The sequence below is a fragment of the Magnolia sinica genome, chromosome 16 (genome assembly GCF_029962835.1).
Source record: "Magnolia sinica isolate HGM2019 chromosome 16, MsV1, whole genome shotgun sequence".
Taxonomy (NCBI): Eukaryota; Viridiplantae; Streptophyta; class Magnoliopsida; order Magnoliales; family Magnoliaceae; genus Magnolia; species Magnolia sinica.
The window spans coordinates 48,241,279-48,267,040 of NC_080588.1; the positions used below are offsets into that span (position 1 = coordinate 48,241,279).

General features: G+C 38.3%; 1 protein-coding gene across 3 annotated transcripts in view; it reads left to right on the plus strand.

Annotated features, from left to right (window-relative positions):
- The first annotated feature begins 1,099 nt into the window (after positions 1 to 1,099).
- The window catches only part of LOC131228643 (mannose-P-dolichol utilization defect 1 protein homolog 2), a 39,230-nt gene continuing 14,567 nt past the window's right edge, over positions 1,100 to 25,762 (plus strand). For 2 of the 3 annotated variants that reach the window (XR_009163041.1, XM_058224448.1), the window contains exons 1-5: positions 1,102 to 1,398; positions 18,127 to 18,280; positions 18,492 to 18,564; positions 18,721 to 18,787; positions 19,003 to 19,062. Coding sequence is in view for 2 of the 3 variants with exons in the window: in XM_058224448.1 (XP_058080431.1) it covers positions 1,246 to 1,398; positions 18,127 to 18,280; positions 18,492 to 18,564; positions 18,721 to 18,787; positions 19,003 to 19,062 (507 nt within the window). In the remaining variant the exon portion in view is untranslated. Of the gene's footprint in view, positions 1,399 to 18,126; positions 18,281 to 18,491; positions 18,565 to 18,720; positions 18,788 to 19,002; positions 19,063 to 25,762 lie in introns of all 3 variants that reach the window. The other variant, XM_058224449.1, reaches the window with a different exon arrangement.

The window sequence follows — 25,762 nt, forward strand, 5'->3', positions numbered from 1 at the left end:
ACAGACTGATCAAAGTAGGCCTCATAGAACTAAGTATTGCACGCTCGTGCTACAATTGCCACGAAGAATTACGATACCTCACGCTATTTGCTTAGGTAGTGTTAGTTTTGCAGCATTTAAGAAATGGTGGTAGCTCTTCATGCATGCATGTGTTATTGCTGCAAGCATATCCAAGTCGTCCAAATTGCTGAACCCACTTTGAACCGAGTAACATAAGTTTTTTTTTTTTTTCATTGAAAAGATAACCACCTTATTTTCCCTTCTAATTTGGATCATTAGCTATTTTAACTTCAAACATCAATTTCATATGATTTTAAAGACATGCTCTATGAATAGTGGAACCCCATCTCGGATGGCCTGGATAGTTGTACATGATATAACAGGTGTGTCACCACCATATATATGGTGTGAAAAATTAAAATTTACATGGGAGTATTACCCTTTAAATGACCAGGAAGCGGGTGGTTAGATCCATGGTTCGAGCTGTTGCTGTGGTGGGGCCCACCGTACATGTCACTTGCGTGACTTATCTGACCGTATATACGGCGGGCGGACGCGGATTGCCTATGAAAGCTTTACGCATGAACTTCCTGCAACAAGTTAGGTGGGCCCGTGATGTTTTTGAGAAATCCATCCTTTCCATCTAATTTTACTGATTATGGTTGGGCATGAGCACAAAAATAAGATAAATAAAAAACTAAAGTGGGCCACATGACATAAGATTGAACGTCCACTGTTGAAACATTTTTGGGGCCACAGAAGTTTTGGATCAAGCTTATTTTTGTGTTTTCAGTTCATACTAGTTGGAATGACCTTATGAAGGGTATGGATGGCATATAAATATCATGATGGACCCACGGAGGTTTCAACGGTGGTCATTTACCTCCCCACGTTTTCTTGTCGTGTGGCCCACTTGAATTTTGGATTTGCATAATTTTTGAGCCAATCTCCTAACATTGTCTGGAAAAACGAATGAACGAAGTGGATTTCACACAAATATCACGGTGGGCCCACCTAGTTTCCCGCCGCAGGAAGTTCTTTCGGAGGGAATCCGCGTCCTGAGCGGGCTTGGGCTTATTGGTTTTAAGCCAGTCCGCTCTGGCCTGCTGGCGTCGTCCGGGCCCGTGGACACCCTTGCTTCGAAGGATAGACATTCCAATTTAAACCTTGATCTTAGGTGCGAGCGAATCTTTCAATTCCAAATTCCAATTTTACCGAAAAACAGGAAATCAGGTTGAGAGAGAGATGGAGATGGAGATATTGGGGATGAATTTCAGCTGTGTATTGAGATCTCTAAGCGAATGGAAAATCCCTGACAACGATTGCTTGCTTCCCCTCATCTCTAAGCTCCTCGGCTACTGTATCGTCGCTGCTTCCACCACCGTCAAAGTCCCACAGGTGACTGATCCCTCCCTCCTACCTTCAACTCTCACTGTCCATCGCTCTCTCAATTCATCTTGATCTATCTTGTATCTGTAGTCTATGAGAAACGAATTCCTGTTGTAGATCCTGCCCGATTCAGGTTCTCAGCGTCCATCGCGAGAAATGGACATGTGATCCTTGTATGTCTTTGGCCCACTTACAGTTGGCCAGCCAGCCTGAATTTTTTTTTTTTTTTTTCTTTTCTCTTGGAAATGGGGTTTGTGTGTTGGACAACTGCATGTTGAGGGTCTCATGGGGCTAGGAGAACCATAATACTAATTCAAGCCAAAATTTCTAAACTGGGACTGCATCGTAATCGGGTTTTTTGGGGTGGTCTGGTCCAAACTGGCATGTGATCTTGACATGGCATTGTATATGAATAAGGTGAAGGTTTACCAGTGGACCTGGAATGTTGGACTAGACTGACCACCCGACCTGGATGGTTTGGATAGATTCTTCCCAAATCCCAATGCGGCTTTTCTCTGAGCTGAGATATCTCAGTAGTCGGGTTTGGTCCAAGCTAGTCCGGGTTTTAAAATACTGATTTGAGCTATTTCATTTTCATTGTCTCAAGCATTCGTCATCACCTTCAAAAGTCCATGGTCGTCATTGTTCATGTTCATCATTGCCGAGGATCTCTCTATTGTCTCGTGAATTATGTTGAACTGGTTTTAATTTCACATCATGCTGAAATTATATATAATGTAATCTTAAAGGCTAGGCCTGCATGCTTCATTGAACTTAATTGCAATAATCCAATTCATTCGTAATGAGGGGCTAACCCACAAATCACAATCACTTTATTTCTAGTCCAACTTGAAATTCACGGAATTGTAATTAGAGGCATGGTTGTCATTATGAACTAAAATGGTTCTACCTACAATTTGGTCGTTTGTGTGCGCAAATATACATATACATTTAATGAGTACAAAACTCATTGTTTGTAATCAACCTAAGTAATAGACTGGGTTTGAGTCCTTACCTCAGTGGTAGACTGTGAGGAGTTTCAACACGAGGTCTTGGGTTCGAGACCCATAGGTGGTGAAATCCCACTACGGTGTGCATGGGTGTGTGTTTGTGTAAAAAAAAAAAAACCCTAAGTAATAGACTATTAGATAGCACTTGATTGTAAAAAACCCATATATTAGTCTATTACATAGCGCATGTGGGAGTTTCATGCTCTAATTGCCGGTCCCAAGCCTGGATAAGAGGGGAAGGTTATGTCGTGTCAGCAGCCGGTGTCAAACATTTGCTGTTACTTTCGTCATGGATTCGGACAATATGAGACAATATGAGATTAGTAGATCCCAATTAGTTTGGATAAGGCTTAGATGATGATGATGATGCTAATGATTATGTATGTATATATGTACTGATGCATGTGTACATGCGTACCATGTATGTACGTACGTGGTTGTACCAGATTTGTATTATCAGTCTGGTATAGTGGAAATATGAAAAGTGTAATGTCCCTGACATTTATGTTAAGGTCTGGGCTCCAAATTAAAATTAGGTTAGCTTCAAGTTGAGCTTTAAATAAATGTAATTGCAAGTTGAGGACGATTTCATCATTATGAATGCTATGGAGTATCATTTATTCTTCTTATTTTCTCTTGATTAAGCTAACTATCTGCAAGTCAGCTTACTTGTGCATGCCAAGGTATTCCGTATCGGTAATGGTGGCCATAAGTAATGGTCACCACCATTACCGATACGGATATTGGCCGTAACGGCCGTTACGACCTCTATAATGTTTGAAAATTTTCTTTTGCCTAAAAAATTTGAAAATAATATCTAGAAAATTCAGAATAATGTCAATATTCCAAATATGTATTCATATATATATATATGTGTGTGTGTGTGTGTGTGTGTGTAACGGTCCACACTTTGATGAGAGTGTTGTATCGAGCGATCTAGTTAATTTGTGAACATGATTATATGTCTCTAATGTTTACACATCACAATCAAGCATTAGAACTAGAAATCATAAAAAAAAAGGCATAAATATTACTTTTTCATTTTTCATTTAAAAAAAAAAGAAGAAGGCCCTCAGAGCTTCTATTCGCTCAAATCATTTCAATTTACAGATTTAATCTTAAAAGCTATAGTAAGAGTGGTTAAAATCTATTATAAAATGAACTAAGAAAGTTTTTGGAATGAGAAAAGTGAAAAAAAAAATGAGAAAATTGGATTTAAATAGAAATAAAAAAGTGGTTGTTTTTCGACCATTATAGGGGTACCGGTCGTTATGCCCCGTAATGGCCTTTACGGCCACTGTAACGGCCGATACGATCCCAAAAAACCAACTACCCCGTTTCACCCCTGTATCGTGTAACAGTCATGGCTGTTACCTATATGTATCGGCCTTTATGGGCGTATCGTAACGGATACAGAGCACCTTGGTGCATGCAAAACAACCTTAGATGAATGTTTTCTGTTGTAGAAAAGTTGGTAGAAGTGACGGTGGTCTGTAGTTTATTTTTTATTTTTTATCTGGTGCAAGCAGTGGCAGGATATCTATTATGTTTCCTAGACCAATGAGTATGTCCATCTCATGGGTTCATAGAGCGTGGGTGTTTTATATTTTCATGTTTGGAAAATCATGAGAATTACAAAGTGAGATAAAGAGGCAAGTGTTGATAGTGTGTTTGATGTGTTACCACTGAAGTGGTACCATCTTGATAGTGCTTCCTTGCCTGATTGTGAAGACTAGTCCCTTTTTTTTTTTTTTTTTTTTGTTTTTTTTTGTTTTTGACTTGGATGTTCAACATGAGCCATCAAGAAGAGGACGATTTTAGGTGGCATGCTTCTTTTAATGTGCAAATGATAATCTGGTTTAATTTCTTAAGGTGGTCCTATTGGGAGGAAATTATTTTTGAAATTACATGTAAGGGTCATCATACAAGAGATCTATGTTGTCAAAAGGAAAATAAATAAATAAATAAATACACAAGAGCTAGGACAGATCTTACAGTTGACAACATTAGAATAACCAACTCATAGGATTTCTATTGCTTCCATTGCTAGATATTTGAAGAGTATGATGTGTGTCATTTAAGTATTGTGGCATCTTTGTTTTTGATTGGTGTTTTTTATGCACATATTTCTTAGTGGTGGAAAAGCTTATGAATATTTTGGTCTTGTTAATGACAATTGAAAATGGACGTTTGAATTGTAACTATATAATAGGTGATGAAATAAATTCTAATCATATAGGCCTTTGATGGTAAAAGGGTAGACCAACATATATCCTAGTTTTCACATATTTCATGCACCTTGAATTGTTCTTAAAAGATCATGTTCACATATCTTTTATAAAAGAAGGATATATTAACATGATATGTATGAGCGAGCAGTAACAAATTTGAGGACCACTAGTGGAGAGACAAGTGAGTTCCCAATTATTGTAGGCTTGCACCAGGGTGAGCTCATACCCTTTCACATTGTTTGTGGATGAGTTAATGGGGTATTTGTGGGAAAAAAATCCCATGGTGTATGTTGTTTGCGATGACATAGTTTTGGTTGACAAGATGAGGGAGGGTGTAAATACAAAGCTAGATTTATGGAGGGGTGCTTTAGAATTCAAAGGATTTAAAATTAGTTGGACTAAAATAGAGTAGATAGACTGCAATTTTAGTAACAATAGGAGTGGAAACGAAGAGTTAGTTAAGATTGCTGACCAATAAGTCTTCCAAAATGACCACTTTCGATATCTTGGGTCGATAATTAGGAGAGTCGAGAGATTGAGAAGGCTGTTGCCCATAGAATCCAAGTTGGGTGGAAGAAATGGAGATGCGCCTTTGGAGTTTTATATGATCATCGTGTACCACTCATACTAAAAGGGAATTTTATAGGATTATGGGAAAGAATGTTGAACAATTAAGGAACACAATGTTCATAGGATGATTGTAACTGAAATGAGGATGTTGACATGGATGAGTGGCAAGACGAGGAATAATAGAATTAGAAATGAATGAAATCATGGGAATTTAGGAGTAACACGTATAGGTAATAAGATGAGGGTAAGTAGACTTAGATGGTTTGGTTATGTGCAATGGAGATCAAGAATTGCGCCAATTAGGAGTGGAGGAGTGAGTCGGTATAAGTTGAAGGCTCTAAAAGGGCAAGGGGATGGCCCAAAAGGACGTGGGTGGAGGTAGAAAGAAAAGACTTGATGACCTATGGTCTTGAAGTTATGACCCTTGAGAGAGTGGAATGGCAAAAGAGGATTCATGTAGCTGACCCCAGTTAATTGGGATATGCCTCAGACGATGGCAATGGCAACGATGATTATCTTTTATAAAAGAAATTACTTGTTTTATTTTTATTTTATTTCACTTAACTACCAATACAACAACTACATTTATATAGAAGGCTTATGGGGGATGCACATGAATATGTGGGAAGTGATGATCTCTACAACTAATGCATACACGGGCTATCCCTCAGCTAAGAGATTAGATACAAGGGAATATTGTACACACCAATACACTGTCAGTCCCCCTCAAACAAATGGTGGTGAAGGCACCATCACTTTGCAACTAAGGTGCACTAAGTAGGGACCTGGCAGTGCATTTTTGTGAAAAACATCAGATGCAGTCGATGGAATGGAGAAGGTGAACATCAGAATACCATGTGCTTGAAGTGATAGTCAACTTCGATGTTTTTGGTGTGAGCTTGAAATGCACAGATTGTTGCCATGTGTGTGGCATTGATGTTGTCACAATTCAGCATGAAAGTGAGGGAGAGCTACCCTAGATTGCATGGAAGATATGAGAGCCAAATTAGTTCGGTCCAAGAACAATGCAATAGCTTGTGGTCAAGTGACAGTCATCTGGGCATCAGTCCAGTTAGCCTCAGATTAGGCTGTCAATGGCGAAGGCGAACCAACACTTGTGATGCCAAGAGCTAGAGTGCCTTTGAGGTATTGAATTATTTGCTTAACTGCTTGAAGATGTGTAGTAGCCTAGTAGGGGCATGCATGAACTAGCAGACTTAGTTCACACCATATGTGATGTCTGGTCAGCAAAAGGTGAGGTATTGAAGAGCCCTAACAATGCTATGATACTTCGTATCAGAGAGTAAGGTACCATCATTAATGGCAATCTTTGAACCACGGGTGACTTATGTAGAGCAACAATTGGACCCCAACATTGCAATTCTAGACAGAAGATCCATTGTATACCTTATCTTACTTAGCGTCAAAGTGAAATTGAGCAACAAGCATCAATCCTGAGAAAGAAGTGAGGGTCTCCTAGACCATTCATGGCCAAGGTGTGGCAAAATGTCGAGTAAATAGTGATAATACAATATTATTGTTGCCATTGAGTACAATGTCATCTATATAGAGAAGGAGAATGATGGTCCCCTTTGGAGAGCATGGACAGCTATCCAGAACAGGTGTGGGTAATATGTTTATGAGTAAACAACATCACAAAATTCCATAAGCCAGTATGTTTTTGGTAGAGAAGTCTAAAACATTAGAATGGTTCCCATTTCTTTGATATGTCGGTGCTTACATTCAATAAGACCATTCTGTTTTGGGGTATCAAAGTATAAGATATGAGAGACAATCCCACACTCAGCCAAGTAGTTGTTTGAAGCCCCCTCGTGTAAATCCAAAGGAGCCATCACTTTCATTAAGTGTAGCATTTATGCAACTGAAGACGAATTTGACTTGTCTTTGCCATGCAATGTCAGCGGTATTTGGGTGGTGCTGCTATTAGACTCTGGTAATGTTTTTTGTGGTTATGGCTTTGATCCATCAACATAGTCGATAAGATCGTTGCTGATAAGAATGGGCATGTGGATTCATTTTTCAATAGTAAATAGTTGTTGCCATCTAATTTAATGGAGATGGAGTTTGTGAAATTGGTTATGGGGAAAATAGAGGCTCATAATGAAAGTGTGGAAATGGCCATGTGATTCTTTTGGTTGGTTATGCGCAAAATAGAGGCTCGGAGTGGGAATGGTGTGTAGAATCAACGAGCAAATCTTGTACAAATAAGATGGTTCCTGCTAATTGCTGGTGATGAATAGAGGTGACAGGCATGGCTACTGGTTGTGGCTGCTTCTTGTGAACGCTGAACCAGGTGGGTGGATTGGGCTGTACTTCAGCAGTTCTAGGTGAGTTGTGAACAAATGTCAAGAGATGGTGATGATAGAGAGCACTCCGCCATAGTGACGAAGATGGACAGAGGTTGATGGCTCTGATACTACGTAAACGAAATATGTCATGTGTTTTTATTCATTTCACTTAACAACCAATAAAATGACCATGTTCAACTGTGCTTGTGTGTGGATGCATACATACATACAGATAGACTCTACAGAGGGTTTATGGGAGATATACATGATCTCTATAGACAACACCAGCAACTGTGTGTCTGTGCATGTGTGGATGGATGCATGCGTGGGGGTGGGGGTGGCTCAGAGATGCACATGAAGCGATGATCTCTGCCGACAATACCTGCAACTAAGAGCTGTGGGCGGGCAGGTGTGGGGGTGGGAGATGCATGTGAAGTGACAATCTCTACAGACAATACCTGCAACTAAGAGATTAGATACTATGGTATACAAATGCTATTATCTTTTTGTCTTAAAGAAATATACATAAGGCATACTGTACACGCCATTATCTGTCTTCGAGAAACATACAGCTGAAGAAAAAAAATTAAGGGCGTGCCTTCATGAACTCTCTTTGCATGTGCACGCATGCAATACTTTTGTCTGTGTGTGTGCGTGCGCGCGCGTGTGGTACTTTTGTCTTAAAGAAACATACAGCTCAGGACAAAAACTGTCCTATAGCTCAAGAAAACAACTAAGGTTTTATCTGCTCACAAGCGTTGGCGATATTTAAGATTTACTGTAGTAGTTGTTGAAGATTAGCCATTAAAAAAAAAGAAGTTAGTGAAAGTTGCTAGCATACAAACCACTCCACATGGTATGTGTCTTCTTGATGTTGGGGCAGCCTCGCTACATTAGCAATATTAGAAGCATGGAGAAAGATATGTTGTAATTTTCTAGTATATTAGGGTTCAGCGCCTTTGCTTTCATAATTGTTGAAATGGATTTGTCCAATGATAAACTTCTCAAAGGAAGGCTATTGGTTGGGAAGTCTTAAGTAGTTTGAGCAATATGCTTGGAGAGAATGCACTCTTCTCAAAGAAGTGTTTTTTTTTTTTTCTTTTCTTTTTTCTGAGGACTTCAATATAGTTCAGGAAATTGTGCATTTGAAATGATAAAGACTAATTTCTGGCTTTGTGCCTTGGTATATGTCCTCATTCAAGTGCTTTGACTTCGAATGCTCAGCTTCCTGCCCTAAAGGGTGGAATAGGAGTTCTTCCAAGTTATTTTTTTTTTTTTAAACAATAATTTAGAGGAGATCCACAATTTACATGATGATTTCTTTGCTACAGACCATAACAAACCAATGCATTTGATCTCCAGTAAAGTGGAATAACAATCTTGTTGCATGGCCTAATATGCGAATTAGCATATCAAGTTTTCCTTCTTGTGGTGGAAAAGGAGCTAGAGACTGCAGGAGTTGTGGTGGACATTGCTTAACAACATTTCAATAGTCACTAAAGGCCTGTTTGGGAGCGTGGATTTGGAACCCCTTGGATTTAGAACCCCCTAGATTTGGAACCCCCTTGGATTTGGAATCTTCCCGTTGTGTTTGGCACCCTGGATTCAGAATCCCTTGTGATCCAAAAGTACCCATGCATGGTATATTTACAAGGGTTTGAATTTAATTACTAAATCAGCTTTAATATCTCTAATTAGTGTACATATGTAATGTTTGACACAATGGTTGTAATAAGCCTGTTGAAATATATACTTTACACGAAAATGATGAAATTCCAAGTCTCGGATGGGCCACAAGCACAGGATCACATTTGAGTGACTAACCAATGATTTTTAACCATTGATTTACATGGACAATATTTGGACGGTGCAGATTATCCTATTAAAGTAATTATAGTGATGCAGTTGATAATCTGCTAGTTTTGCGATATCATCAGTGGGCCATGTGCCCAATAGATTAGTAACCTTGGGACACATGTTACACATGCAACTCTCGGAAGTATTTTAGATGTAATCCAAGCTTCAACCTTGGATTTCAAACCCCCTCTTTGAGGGGATTTGAAATCCCCAGTTACTTTATGGTGCCAAACATACAGGGGATTTGAAATCCCCTCAAATCCCCCAAATCCATGGTGCCAAACGACCCCTAAAATCTTTTTCGTGTGCTTTAGAAGAGAGTTCTGTTTTCTTCCCTGGTTCCTATTGTGTTCTCTAAATGCTTTCAAACACTTCTCAAATACGACTTTTTCTTTTATCTCTCAAGTGTTCCCAAATGCCTTCTTCATGTGATTCTTATCGCTTCCCTGTTTTCATTTCTCATATTATTATTATTATTATTTTGAATTATCACTTCCTTATGCCTACAAGTGCAGTAAAAACTATTGAAAGTATAAACAGAAATTTACGCTGCAAAGAAAATAGAGATTTGTTCATGTCATCAAAATAGGAAAGTATTTGTGTAAAGTTGATTTGGTAATCCAGTTAGCAATAAGCAAGATGCTTGTAAACATTGCCACCTGGACTGCTAGACTACCATGCACGCAAAATGTTAAAACTTGAAATTTTATGTGGAGCTACAGACAATGCCCTCAGCAATTATATTTTCCACGCAACTATGAGAAGTATAAAGCTTCCAGTCTAAAATGACCTAGGGGACAAATGTTGTTTTAAGGTGTTGACTTTTAAAATAAAAAAGTATATATGGACTTCAAACTGCATGTTGCTTAAAACTCCATCGGCTTGGTGCATCGCGTGGGATGTCAGTTGTTGGAGCGGGGACGCACTGGTTTCAAAGAAGAGGCACACTCCAGTGGTTCCGGTACCATGGTAAGCTAGTGGTACGAGGTAGATGTGGGGCCGCGTGATGCATGCATGAAATCCAACTTGTCCATCACAAATGTTACCCCCAGGATCCAAAAATCAGGATCCTTGAATCAGGTGGGCCACATCAAAGGGAACAAGTTGAGAGGGATGTCCATCCTTGATTTGCGTGTGGGGCTCACAGTGTTGTGTATATGGAATCCATGCCATCAGGCCCTTAATCTGGCTTGGATTAGGTGAATGGCCAAAATGTAGGCTGTCTTGAAACTATGATGGGCCCCAAGGCAAATAAAGGGTAAGCATTCCCTCCCAACCTTTTCCCTGTGCTGTTACCCTACTGAGTTTTGTATCAAGCTGATTTTTTGGGACCCTGGGACAACATGAGGTCACTCATCTAATGGACGACTTGGATGTGCTGCATACATCACATGGACCCCACATCTGCCCGGTACCACCATAAATTGATGGTGGTACCAATACCACTGGTGCGCACCTCTGAAAGAATTAAATGGGACTGTTGAACACTTGCCTACATAGAATAATATTAGTGGATTTAAAAGATGTTTTTGTTTGAATGGTTTCGATTGTAAAAGATTTATTTAAATATAATTATATATAGTAATCAGTGTTTGAAGCATCGATATCGCTGCAAGTTTCACTGGTCAAGGATACAGAAACAATATTGATATTGCCGATAATATCACCGATAACCAGAAATGTGGGGAAACATGGGGGAAATGGTGGAATTTTTCAGTGAAACTTCAGGAGATGCTAATAAAAAAATTGCAAAAAAGAAGACATACATAATAATTTTCCATTTAATGGGAGCCTAAAAGCATGTGCTATTGTAAGAAACCAGTTCAACCATCCCATCCATCCAATCTATTCATCAAACCATCCAACCTTCCACCCAAACATGTATCGATATTTCAAAATATTGACAACACACGATATTTCGCCAAGAAATCGTCGACAATTGGAAACTAAACGAAAAGACAGTGGTCTTGATATCGACTGTGTTGCGATAACGATAATATCACGATATGCTCGATATCATTGTCGACAATTTGAACACTGCATACAACCATGCGCCTATAAAAGAATTTGAAATGATTTTTTTTTTTTTTTAATAAACAATTTTATTTTATTTTATTTTTTTTGCGAAATTGATACATTAACGATATTATCGAAATCTTGCCAATACATTGGCGATACATGTGACACTTGGAATTTATACAGTTGAAAATATTGGCAATATCGACATATTGGCGATACAAACGACATCTGGAATTTACACAGTTAAAAGTATTGGTGATACCTTCTTGATACCTGAAATTTTTGAGATTATTAGTGGTGTTGGTATCGCTGAGCTGGAGATATGGATAATGTCGAGGATACTCTAAACAATGATAGGAATTAACTCATTAGATGAATTCTAGCTACCCAAAAATTCTAGCCTGGAAATGTGAAGGAAAACAAAAAAAAAAAAACTAAAAAAAAAACTATAAATAATGCAAAACTGATCGAGTTAAAGTTGCTCTTGGTTGAATAATGGTTAGTAGTACATGGTTGTATAATCAAGATGAGAACATGAAGCAGGAGTGGCACCAAGTGTAGAAGCTTTCTGCAACTTTACTCTGGTGTTGAAGTTGGTTCCATGTCTACTATGTACATGGTAGGGCACTAACATGGTCACAAGTAGTGTTCGAAGTATCGGTATCGCTGCAAGTTTCACTGGCCAAGGGTACGGAAACAATATCGTCCTTGTTAATAATATCACTGATTCTCGGAAATGCGGGGAAACATTAGTGAAACATGGGAAAACCATGGAATTTTTCAGTGAAACTGCAAGAGCTGCTAAAATACACATATTTGCATATTTAAGAATCAAATAGTAGCAAAAAAGATGCATATTTAGGAATCAAATAATATGTTTTCTTTTAATGGGGCCTAAAAGCATGTATCGTTGACTCAAGGAAACATGGGAAAAATGGTGGATCGATCCATCCATCCATCCAACTAATCATCCATCCATGCATGCACATACATATATACAAACGCCCATGCATGATCCATCCATCCATTCATGTGTGCACACACACACACACATATCCATCCATCCATCCAATCAACTATCCAACCATCCATCCATGCATACATATACACACATACAAACATGCATTTCATCATACAACCATGCGCGCCATAAAAAAAAATTGAAATGATTTTTTATTATATATAAATAGATTTTAGGCGATATCAATACATTGGTGATATTATCGAAATATCGCCGATACATTGCCGATATAAGCGACACTTGGAATTTACGCAGTAAAGAATATTGGAGATACAGTGGCAATATTAATATATTGGCGATACAAGAGATGTGAAATTTACACAGTTGAAAATATTGGTGATACATTGGCGATATTGATACATTGGTGATACTTAGTGCTATATCGACAATTCCTGGAATTTCTGATACTACCAATGTTTTTGCCATTGCTAGTCGCTACCGGTGTTATCAGTATCACCGAGCTGGAGATATGGATAATATCGGGAATACTCCGAACAATGGTCACAACTCACAAGTGTATGTGGCTGCAGTGGCAACTAGATGAATTGTTTTGACTAAAGTTTAGCTGAACTCAGTAGAATAATTTGATCAATCCAAGTTACTTAGGAGATATCCTAGTCATGCGTGAAATCATGAGCCTCCTTAACTTTGAAATCCAATTATGGTTTGATTGGTCTGGATTGATTCTTGAACCAAAAATGTATCTTACCAACTCTCGGTATGAATTCTTGATCAATCCAAAATGTGCTTAGTCAGTTTATGAAGTTTCTGAATCTTTTGATGCCATCATGGCATATCTTTATCAGTATCCTTGGTAGAGTAGTCATAGCCTCTCGCTAGTCTTAGGAAAATCATTAATGATGTTGACAGAAGATCGCCACTAGGTCAAAGTCATCTCCCATCTTATGTGGGATGATAGATACATAATGCTTTGGAGGTCTCATTCAAATTCTTTATTTCCAATAAACAAATGTCTTTTTTTTTTTTTTTTTCTTTTTTAAATGCATTGATTCAATTAGGCAGCAGTTGATTTTTAAATGAGACTGGCCACCTGTGTTGTCAAAATACTATGATTACGTTGAATCTTAAGCAAAATGATTTGAATCCCACCTTTGAATCCCTTTTTATATGAATCCTACGATTTTATGATTGGGATTTTTACCTGAAAATTCCTCATAGTTGTCGGTTTTTCCAAAAAAAATGCTTTCAGCTTTCATATTGACGAAACAGGCTTCCAAACATACTAATGAGGGTCAAATGACCTATCTTCCCTTATTTTGAGAAATGAGATGGAAACCGGGAGAACCATCTTAAAAAGAAACTAAGAGCTTAGCTAAGCACACACACGTGTGCACTAAAGCTCGGGTACACACCACACATGTGCCTGCATGGCACATATGTAAGAGATCTAATCTATTCATCAGGTTAGTCCGATCTTGTACATGTTTCCCCAAAAAGAAAATCTGGTTCCAGGCCACAATATTGGAACACGTGGATGGCTTGGAAAAAATCTCATCCAAGTATTTCAGGCCGTACATTTGTTTTGCAAATTGTAGCCCACCTGGCAGGTGGATCAACCTGAATCTTGAGCTAGGCATCGATATGGTACTGTTTTGATTGATGGAATGGACCTCGGACCTATGGTGCCATGTTGGCACATGTGGCATGTACATGAACTTTATCACACATGCTCGTGAGCTTAGCAATGCTCAAAATTAAACAAAATTAAAGAGGGGTTTTATGATACTCAGGTTGTGTATGACAATCGATATGTGGGCACTCGTAAATTGTACACATGGCACATATTAATTCAAATAAATTTGACCAGATTGAGCCCTCGTAGCCAAGTCTCAATCTCAATATGACCGATTGGTCGAACAATTGTAGCCTCTTATCTATGGATGCTTGTTTATGGAAACAAAACCTTTGGATATTTTTCATTTAACTGTCCAATAAATGTTCACAAATCTGCTACTTAGATGATGGAATAATCGTAATTTTGGATTCATGATCCATCTACATTGGGTACGATAATTTGGACGATTTAATTTGACTGCTTGTGTGCCATGTTTGCAATTTCTAAGTGCTTGCATGTCATCCAACATCACACTTTTCCAAAGTATTAAGGTTTTTCTCATTTTGAAAAGGGAGTCTTGCAAGAAACGGATTGTGTTGTGTGCCACACACCACTGACCTCGGTGGTATGTTGACGTGGCAAAGTTTTGTGGGCTCCACCATGATGTATGTGTTATATCCACACCGTCCATCCATTTTTCAAGATCATTTTAGGGCATGGACCCAAAAATGAGGTAGATCCAAAACTCAAGTGGACACCACATAAGGCAATGGGGACAGTGACGCCCATTGTTGAAACCTTTGTGGGGCCCACCATGATGTTTATATACTATCCAACCTGTTCATAAGGTCACATGGACCTAGATGAAGCAAAAACACAAATATCAGTTTGATCCAAAACTTCAGTAGCCCCAAGAAGTTTTCAATCCCCACTGCTTTATGTGGTGTGGTCCACTTGAGGTTTGGATTTGCCTCTTTTTTGGGCTTCATGCCCTAAAATGATCTCTCAAAATGGATGGACAGTGTGGATATAACACATACATCATGGCAGGCCGGCTAAACTTTGCCACGTCAACATACCACTGAGGTCGGTGGTGTGTTGCACACCACGCAATTTGCTTCCGTCTTGCTAAGCTATGCAGATTGCCTATGGCACCCGCCATAGGGATATCCTTGTGGTAGGACATGGCCCAAGCGTTGTGGGCTCCACGTGATGTATGTGTTTTATCTACGCCATCGATCCATTTTTCGAGCTCATTTTAGGGTATGAGCCAAAAAAATGATGCAGATCCAAAGCTCAAGTGGACCACACCACTGGAAACAATCGGGACTGTAGACCCATCGTAGAAAAATTCCTAGGGCCCACTGTGATGTTTCATTTGCTGTCCAACACCTATTCATAAGATCACACGGACCTGGATGAAAGGAAAACACAAATATAAGCTTGATCCAAACTATCTGTAGCCCCCAAGAAGTTTTCAATGGTCACAAAGACCTGGATGAAAATTTTCTCCAACCCATTCACATGTTTTCAATATTGGAGCTTACATGCTAATTGAACTATATTTTCTTTTTGGGAAAACATGTACAAGGTTAGACTGACCCAATGGATGGATTAGATCTCGCACATATGCACCATGCTAGCATGTGTAGCGTGTACATGAGCCTTATGATACATGCATGTGCACCTAGCAAGATTCTTTATTTCTTTATCATCAGTCTCCGGTTCCATCTCCTTTCAAAATAAGGGTGCATATGTCATTTTACCCTCATTAGGAGGTTCGGAGGGATGTTTTGGTAAGTATGAAAGCTGAAAGTATGTTTTTGGATAACTGTCATTGGTGAGGAACTTTTGGGTAAAAATCCCGTTATGATTTGCATCCTACGATTTACGATTCAAATCCCGATGTACAATTCAAATTGTACTTGTTTTCTTTTTTTTAAGCTTCACTTGGGTTTCATTTTATGTTTTTAAATTGGTGGGGGCTTCAAAAATCGTTTAGGGAAAAAACCTTCAAAAAAACAAGAATCGTTTAGAAAATGTAAATTATTTTATTCTGTTCTTTATATGAGATTAAATGATATATATTCTCTTCATTGCTAAATCGAAGAGCTTATATATATATATATATATATATATATATATATATATATATATATATATATAATGATTTCTTACTTCTTAATTGGTCGAAACACGAAATTGATGTATGACTTGTCTAAAATGTTTTTATGGATGGTTACAATCAATGTTTTAAATATCGATGATATTGGTCAATATATCCCACGATATATTTTGTATCCCACCTGTAAGATAAGAAACTCATAGGTAGTGCCGATATATCCCACATGTTCAATCCGGTGAGCATTTTCAATTTCCGATCCTTTTTTTTTTTTTTTGAAATTATGTTAAATCAGTGTCAAATAGTTATAAATCCATTGGTTCTTCATGTTTTGCATAAAAAATTATGGAGTTGGAGCTTTGATTTCGATATCCATTGGTTCTTCATGTTCTCCATGTTTTTTTTTTCGAAAATTTTCTTCAACCAGTTGTCAATTGAGACTAATTTTGAAGTATTTAGGAGCATTTGATGAAATGATCATCACATACACTTCAACTTCGAAATTTTAGTATAGGTAGTCCGATTTGGAGAATTTTGGAAAAAGTTCAAAATTTTCCCAATTTCTCTCAAATTGCTTGCAATGTTGCACTCCAAACATGAAATCAAGCATGTATGAGGGCTGATCTTTGTTTAGTCCTTGTCAATTTTCGAAAAGTAAAATCATTTTTTAATTAAAAATTAATTAAAAAATTATTATTATTATTATTTGAAATTTCCCTTCAACCATGTCAATTAAGACTAATTTCGAAGTATTTAGGAGTGTTTGATGAAATGGTCATCATGTACACTCTAAATTTTATGCATTCAATTTGAATGTAGTTACATTAGTTCAGTCAGACAGTGTATAGCTTCGGACCCTATACAAAGGAAACCTATTATGCACACTTCTTTTTTGAGATGTTATAATTTAAAAGTGTGTTAAGGTCTTTTTTAATAATTCTTGAAGTTTCATTGAAAAATTCAACCATTTCCCCAATGTTTCCCAAAAAGTGCGATAAATTACCCGATACAAATGATATATCCCGTGCGATAACCGATACATATTTGTATCCCAAGGATGCGATACGTAACGCGATATCGATATTTTGAACATTGGTTACAATCATGTTGACTTATATGTATTGTGGAATGATGGTTAGAAATCAAAATGTCATTTTCGTTGGTCTATGGAATCAAATGCATCTTGTCCAATGCGATTCTACATTCAAGAAACGTAACTAGAACATAAATTATTAAAGGATCCCTCTATGTTTTTTAAGGAAGATTTCTTGAAAGACTAAAAAAAGAAAAAAAAAAAGGAAAAAAGAAGGAAAGATAAGAATCATTTAATTTTTATGTAATACCTTGTCATGATAGTTTTAAAATTTTATTTTTTTCTGATTTATTTATATTTTTCATATTTTTAAGAAAATCATAAAAAAATTTACAATTTACAATATGATTTGCGATTTGATACGATTCAACCCCTATTATGATTTGCGATATGATAACAATTTTGACAACATTGCTGGCCACTGATACCCTGGATGATAACCATAAGATTTTATTGTATAGTGCTTAGCAAATGGGGACCCCCATTTGGTCATGGATATGGTGTGTGGAATTCATCTCATGTGTACTAATTTGTAAATTATTGGGTCCCTTCCAATTGTCGTTCCTCCATGAAATACAGTAATGTGATTTCTTGTCAAGGTATTCCAAAATGGTTATGTAATGGCCATATAACGGTAATGGTGGTAATCATTATGCGTTACAAGGCTGGCCATTACAGAAAGAATGACCCGTGAGGGCCTGTTATGAGGCCAAAACATTTTTGTTTTAAAGGATGTAGCGGCCGTTACAGCCCATATCTTAATGGTAACAGCAGCGGCCGTTATGGCCACCATTACCGTTATGGAATACCTTGTTTCTTTTAGTGTTGCTTTTATATGATTGGCCACTTAAAAACTTTTAGCATAGCTATTAATGTTGTCAAGCACTTTGAGATCACCATTTGTTATATTATTTTATTTTGTGTTGCAGATATTGAAAATTTTGAAACATAGTAGTGTCAGGGGCCTTAGTGTTACAGCCTTTGAGCTTGAAGTTGTGGGCTACACTATTGCTTTGTCATACTGTCTTCACAAAGGGCTTCCTTTCTCAGCCTATGGGGAGTTATTTTTTCTTTTGATCCAAGGTATGTTCACATATAGAACAAGCTATTTAAGCCATATACCTTTTGTGCCTGTTTGCTGAGTATTGTCTTTGTGGTATTTTAGAACGACTTATCTATCTAAACAAAATCTGTTTTTTTTTTTTTGCCTGATACAGCTATAATTTTAGTTGGTATTTTAGAACAACTTATCTATCTAAACAAAATCTGTTTTTTTTTTTTTTGCCTGATACAGCTATAATTTTAGTTGGTATTATTTACTATTATTCCCAACCCATGGGTGCCAAAGCGTTGATCAAGGCAGCACTGTATCCTACCTAATTTTCTGTAATTGTTTAGTTTTGAAGTTTGACTGGAGAAACACAATTATGTACTCCAAAAATATCTGATTTGATATTTTTTTTTTGCAAGTCCTCCAAACTCTGCAGGATTCCTGCCAAATTTCCTAACTAAAGCTTTGTCAGATATTGTGCTATAGCACCTACTGTTTTAGCTGGTCAGATTGATCCTGTTCTTTTCGAGGCCCTCTATGTGAGTTTCAGTTCCTTCCATTTATTATCAGGCACTTTAATGTCATCTCGATCTTTTCATTGCATGGTAATCTGTTGGCAACAGGTTTCATAAAATATCGATGCCACTGTTCAAGCATGCACTTTAATGTCACTGTAATTTGTTACCATGTCATACTGTGTAAATGTTATTTCATTAGTTTCCATGCTTTCTGATGCAATAATCATTTATTTCAGGCTTCTCAGCATGCAATTTTTTTCTTTGCAAGGGTCCCACAGATATGGAAGAACTATACTGTAAGTTGAGAGCTCCATATTATGTTGCTACAAGAGCAGCATGAAATTATATTTAACAGAATAGTTTAGACAATCCAGCCTCATGATTTATCTCAATTACATATAATCTTAGGTGTCTTTGTCCCTTTATTTATTTGTTTTTGTTTTTATTACTGGGAATAGATTGGCTAGTTTGGCACAAATCTACATTATCCTAGAATCCTTATCAGTTGCCAGGATGCAACATTTCAACTTTGGACTATAACCCATTAAGCTCAATGTTCTCTACGATGTTGGTCGACTTGGCAAGTTGACTAAGGACCTGCCTCAATTGACTCAAGTTTTATGTTTCACGGAGTCAAAATTTTGCAGACTTGGTGGGAGTGAAAAAACAACATGAATCAGTGGGATTTTCCTAAGTTTTCCCATGACTTGGTGCCTTGGACAAGTCACTAAACCCTGGCAAGTTCTCCTTCCTCTTTACAACATGACTAAATGTCTCCATATAATTCTAGACCACATTCATGTAAAAACCATGTGCCAAGTGTCGTACCTTTTGATATAGTGAGGATGAGAGAGAAGAAAAGAAGAGGAGAATGCATCTTTGCGCAATCCACACAATTCAACTTGGTTGATTTTTTAGGGTTCTCCCTAAGCAAGAGAATAATTTTTCCAAACTCACACTTGTTTTTATTTATTTATTTATTTTTTATTTTTTAATTTCAATCTCATTCTTCAACTCTATCTCATATATATATATATGGCCTTAGATGTCTTTATATAGGCTTAAGTCCAAAAGATAAAGATCTAAAGAGATCTTTTAAATCTAGACTATACTTATTTTGGATCCAAAGTGTATTACAAGGATTGACATCTAAATTTCAAATCCAAAAAGAAAACTAACAACTACTAAAAAGATTCTAGATAATCAAAATACTAAGTGTGGGTTGTTTTACACCCCGCCCACAACCAAAGCGGGTTTCATTTTCATCTATGAAGTGATTCATCAAGGCCATCCAATTGATATTGGCCTCCAATGGGTTCTTGATATAAAAGATGGAATAAGAAGAGAATGAGAGGCAGATCCATCTGCATAATTGATAATAGGGCAATATGTGGAATGTTCTTACTGCCAATGAGTCAGTTCTAGAATATTAACAAATGTTGGAGCCAAAGAAGATTTTCTGTTACATATGATCCGGGGGGAAAGTGACATCATGGTTTTAAATAGCATTGAGAGTGAGACTCTCATGGAAACTGATACTAGCATGACTCGTCCCAACTCAGTCTGGTTTTAGACTGTGACTCACTTGTTGACTCATTTGTGTTACCCAAGCAACCAAGTCGACGTGCTGATTCGTCTTGGTTTCAAATGATATGGCAAGAGTTATTGAATTGGTTGTCAAGGTTGTTGAAGTAGATTGGGGCTAAGCTTGTGCATGCGTGTGTGAAGAATTGCGAGGATGGTCTCGAAAATAGTAAGAGTATTCATTGGACGTAACATTTTGAGAAATAAAAGCACATCCACCACTAAGGGTGGCAATGGCTAGGTAGCCTGCTCGACCCGACGAGTCTGACCTAACACAAAGTTGGGCTTGGACTTACTAGCTTGGCCCATTGGCCAGGCTTGAACTTCAAATCTATGGCCCAATCAATTTTCAGGTCGGGCTTGGGCTCAAGCCATTTTAACCCAACCTATCCCAACCCAGCCCAACCTAGCCTGACCCAACTCGACTCTATATATAAATGCCGTATATCCTACATAAGGGTGGCAATGGGCCATGTAGCTTGCCCGACCGGGCTTTGGGCCTAGCTTGGACATACTATCTTGGCCCTTGCCTGGGCTTGTCCTTCACATGGATAATCCGATCAAATTCTCTTGTCGGTTTTGGACTCCAAACATTTTAGCCCAACCTAACCTGACTTGGCTTTATATGTACATGTGTTATTCCCAGTGTATCATATATTGGTGATATTATTATCAGGATCGCTGGGTCAACTGTCACGCCCCAGACTCGGTAACCGGACTCACAAGGAACCTGATGGCCGGTTCTGGCCGCAACAGCCTCCGTAGTACCCCATTCTCGACTCCTGAGGTAGGTTCCGATCCTGGGATCCTACAAGGAGAATTTTCATAACAGTATAATCATTTCCAATGCGAGCATACCCAAGATCACAGCAAGTATATCTGAGAATAACAAAGGCACACATCACAAAATCCACTAAAAATTTAAATTTTACAGAGTGATACTTCCATAGGTGACCTATACCCCCACAAAATTTCAAGATTTTTGGACACTTAGAAATATTTTAATTTATTTAAATAAAATAGACTGTCTAGAAAATCGGACTGACCTGGACGTCCCAACGTGGTGGGCCAGTCCGGCCCTTGCCACGGTGTACACAGAGGTCCATTGGCCCTGAAATTTGGTCAGTGGGTCCTAGAATGGGTGGAACATATCTCCACAAAATTTCAGAATTTTTAGACATATATAAATATTTTAATTTATTTAAAGAAATCAATCTGTCCTAAAAATCGGACTGATCTGGACACCGTATTATAATGGGCCAGTCCAGCCACCACCATGGTGTGTACAGGTGTCCATTGGCCCCAAAATTTTGTAGGTGGGTCCTACCATAAGTGAACCACCTCTCTGCAAAATTTTATGATTTTTGGATACTCATAAATATTTTAATTAAATTAGGAATTTCAATCTGTCCAGGAAGAGATGTTGCTGTCCATGCATTGTTTACCCAATAAGGTGGGCCCAACCTTCATCCAAGAGGGGGAAAATGGAGGTTTAGTATTTTCTTCATAAAATAAAGTAAGGTGGGGTCCATAAAAGTGTCCCATCCCTCAAAGAAACCAAGCTGAAGTGTATATTTTCCCTCCATGCATGTGGGCTGGACAGCCCAACAAGGTGGACCGCCCACCCCTATGGGCCTCCTTTTTGGGTACCATTTCATGGGCCAACTGAGGTATGACCCATCACACCTCACGGTGGGGTCCACACATTCTCATTACACCCCATAATTATAAAGAAAATAATGGCAATCATGATCTAAAAATCCATGTCAAAGATTGAACATGACAGTCCATGCAACAGTCCAGGTTTTTGGACAGCAATACATGGCTGGACACATCAGCCTATATCTCAATAATCTCAGCCATAAAAAGGGTGTGTGGCCTTCCTCAGTGGGCCCCACATAAGTCCAGATCACATACTAGAACTAGGACACTTGCATGCATTGATTAAGGTGTCCGATGATCATGGAGTTAGGTGATAAGAGCATCCCACCTTGCTGGATTTTTATTTTTATTTATTTTGGGACATCCAAGGCCCACTATAAATGGGCCACACACACACTATCATCCATACATCAGAGAAAAGAGAAGAAGGAAAGAGAGTAATCCGGCCATGGGGGTAGGGCCCTGCCACTAGTGTGCCCTCCCAAGAGTGAATCATACCCATACAACTACATTGATTGTACATGCAACATAAAATCACTACATGCATGATATATAATTGCTATGGATGGTTGGGATGCCATCCCAACATGATCCTTAGGGTCTAGATGACCTTAAGATGGAGTGGATCATTAAATACATCATGATGGGGTCCATGGAGAATGGCCCCATCATGGATCATGACATGCATGTAGGATGGGCCAAAGGGCCACATCCATGGGATCAAATGGGATCCCCACCATGGATTGGTGGGTCCCATATGATCCATCTAGAAAGAAAAATAAGATCAAAGGGTAGAAAAGAAGATCAACAATTATAATCACCCACCTTGAATCTTCAAGTTACCACCAACACTAAGTACTCCAAGCTCCAAGCTTAAAGGTTCAATGGTCAAGATGAGTTTGTGGTGGCTAGATGGAGGAAGAAAGGAAGGGGAAGTTGCTGGAAATTGGGAGAGGGAGGGCTGGAAATTCTATCATGGAAGAGGAAAATGAGAGAATGAAGGAGGAGAGAGAGGAAGGGAAGGTTGTAGGAGAGTCATCATTGCTCTCCCTCCTTGGTTAGAGAAAGAAATCATGACCTATGGTGAAACAAACAATGCTTGCTAGGGTAGGTTAGGTGTGGGTAGTGTTTAGGATGGGTAGTGCTTATTCCATGGGAATTGTAGTGTGTGTGGGTGGTGTGCATGGGAACTTGTGCCTGAGAGTGGTCCATATGCTTTTGTACAAAAAGTGGGCCATATGATGAAATGCTCACAACTTTTGATCTATAAGTCGGATGAATGCACAAGACGCGTCGTTGGAATCGCAACGACGATACGAACGAGATAGCATAGGTCTCGGGCCGATCCGAGTCGGGTCAATGTGACCAGACTCAAGGATGACCGCAAACGCTACCCAAAGGTCGCGGGTTGCCGAAATTTGACCGGTAGGACCGCGGGACCAAAAAGAACAAAATGCATACTCACACACACACATGCACACAAGCGAACTCTGGTCGGGTCTCACATCAACTATACCAAAACTACTAGCAGTTTATTTGCAAATATCAGTTTTTCGATAATACCGGCGATATTATTGATATTAATGATATTTTGAGAAGAATCCCTTATAAAAGTTCCCAAGTTTTGGTGATACCATTGATAACATCCCCGATAGGAGGGAATCATCCTTAAATAGGCAAAAATTGGCATAAATTTGGGAAAATTTCTAAAAACCCAAAAATCTCCTTTTTTGTTTTTTTTCTTTTGAATTTTGTTTTGTAAGTGATTTCAATCACTTTTTTAAAAATTTTTTTTTTTTAATTAAATTATTATTATAAAATAAAATTTTAGATTTGGGGAGAAATCTCGACTTGAAACAAAGACAGGCCGGAATTCAAAGGTGGCGAAAAATCCATAGAAACTTCATTTTGTTTCAAATGTTAGTGTGGGTTGCAATGGAGATCCATGTCTATGCATGATTCTCATGGATTGACGTGGATTTGTGGAAATATATATATATATATATATATGTAAGAAATGGGGAAAATTAGTGAAAGCCTATTTTTTTCCATTTTTATATTGGAAATCTTTCACTGTTAGTTAATTTGGAAATTTAATATATTAATCAGTGTTGGTTGATCTATTGATTGGCTACAAATTTTATATATTTATTTTATACTGTTTTTTTTTTTTCGAGAACACATGGTTAGGCCCCTATGAAATGGAAACTTACTATGTGTAATTGTTTTTTGCAATATTTTGGTTCATACATGGTTAAGCATTTGTTTTACTAAAAAATTCCTCTTTTTTCCCAACGTTTCCCCAATGTTTTCCCTAGATAGTGATATTTTTCTGAGTATTAGCATTACTGATACATGTTTCCATATCCCTGGTCATCAATACATGTAATAATACTGATACTCTGAACAATGGACTTATATCCTACACATATGCCATTCCAATCCTCAGTCGGCTACCCATCCATGTTGAGTGTAGACTGTTGGTTTTGTTCCTCAAAAATGTATGTTTTTTTGTTTATGTGTGGCCCACTTGATCAATGGATAGATTAGGAACATTCTAGTGGGAAATAACAATTTTTTAAAATCAATTTTCGGGCTTGGCCAGGACAGGTCAGGCCCAGGTCCAACCATTTTTTGGGCTCAGGCTTGCTATGTTAGGCGTATGATGGGCTTGGGCTGGGTTGGGGCTAACTTTGTGAACATTGCTATGGTGTACATATACAAGACATACATCAAGGTGGGTTTGACTGTCCCATGGACAGTGGGATTAAAATGCATATATTAGAGGTGGGCCCCATAGTTTTGGATTGAGCTACTGAGCAAGTTAGATGACAAATAGACATCATTGTGGGGTCCACAAGGGAGCCCGCTCGCTGGACAATCCAGCAGGGTGGCACCCAATGGACACCCTAGTGGTGCGGCCCACCAACAATGGATCTACTTGATTTTTTGGAGCCCATGCTCTAAAATGGGCTGGCAATATTGATGGACGGCGATGCTATACAATAAATATATCATGGGATCCACTGTCCCAAGGCCCAGCAGGCTTGGAACGTTGCAGGAAGCTCAGTGGGCCCCCGGACGGCCCAAACCCTACCGATTGCCACCCTTATCCACAACCATGTCCTTCTGCATGATGAAACAACAAAACCTTTATGAACATTGCTATGGCTAGGAAGAAATACACATTCAATGCTCTTTGGATAAAAATTGTAACTGATTTGTGGCATACCTAGATATGCAAGTATCATTGAGTTTCTCTATGAAGATTAGGATAAAAAGATGTTTAACTTAAAATGGAAACTCTTATTGCAAAACAAGAGATGTGAATGGATAGATTTGAAAACAGTCCAAAATAGGAATTACTTAAAGAAGAGGAACTCTTTAAAAAATTGCCATGAAATTGTAAAATACTAGAAGCTTTCCTAATAGTACACCCCCAACCAAAACAATCATGATCATCGTATTATATGCTTGAGTAGTGACACTCAATGTCATCCTCTTATAAGCAAAGGTGGCTAGGTGAGGGCATAAGGGTCAACGACTCACCTATGAGACCAACTTACTCGTACAATGCATTGATCGGATCAAATTAGGCACCAATAGGTAAATCGGTCTTGGAGCATAGGTCTAATTCAACACTTCAAGCACGTAGTCCCACACCAACACTGCAAAGTAGACATTAGTAGGTATATGTTGGGTCTACAATGTGCAGGTCCTCCTAAAGTGCTTAAGTACTAACTGAGCTCA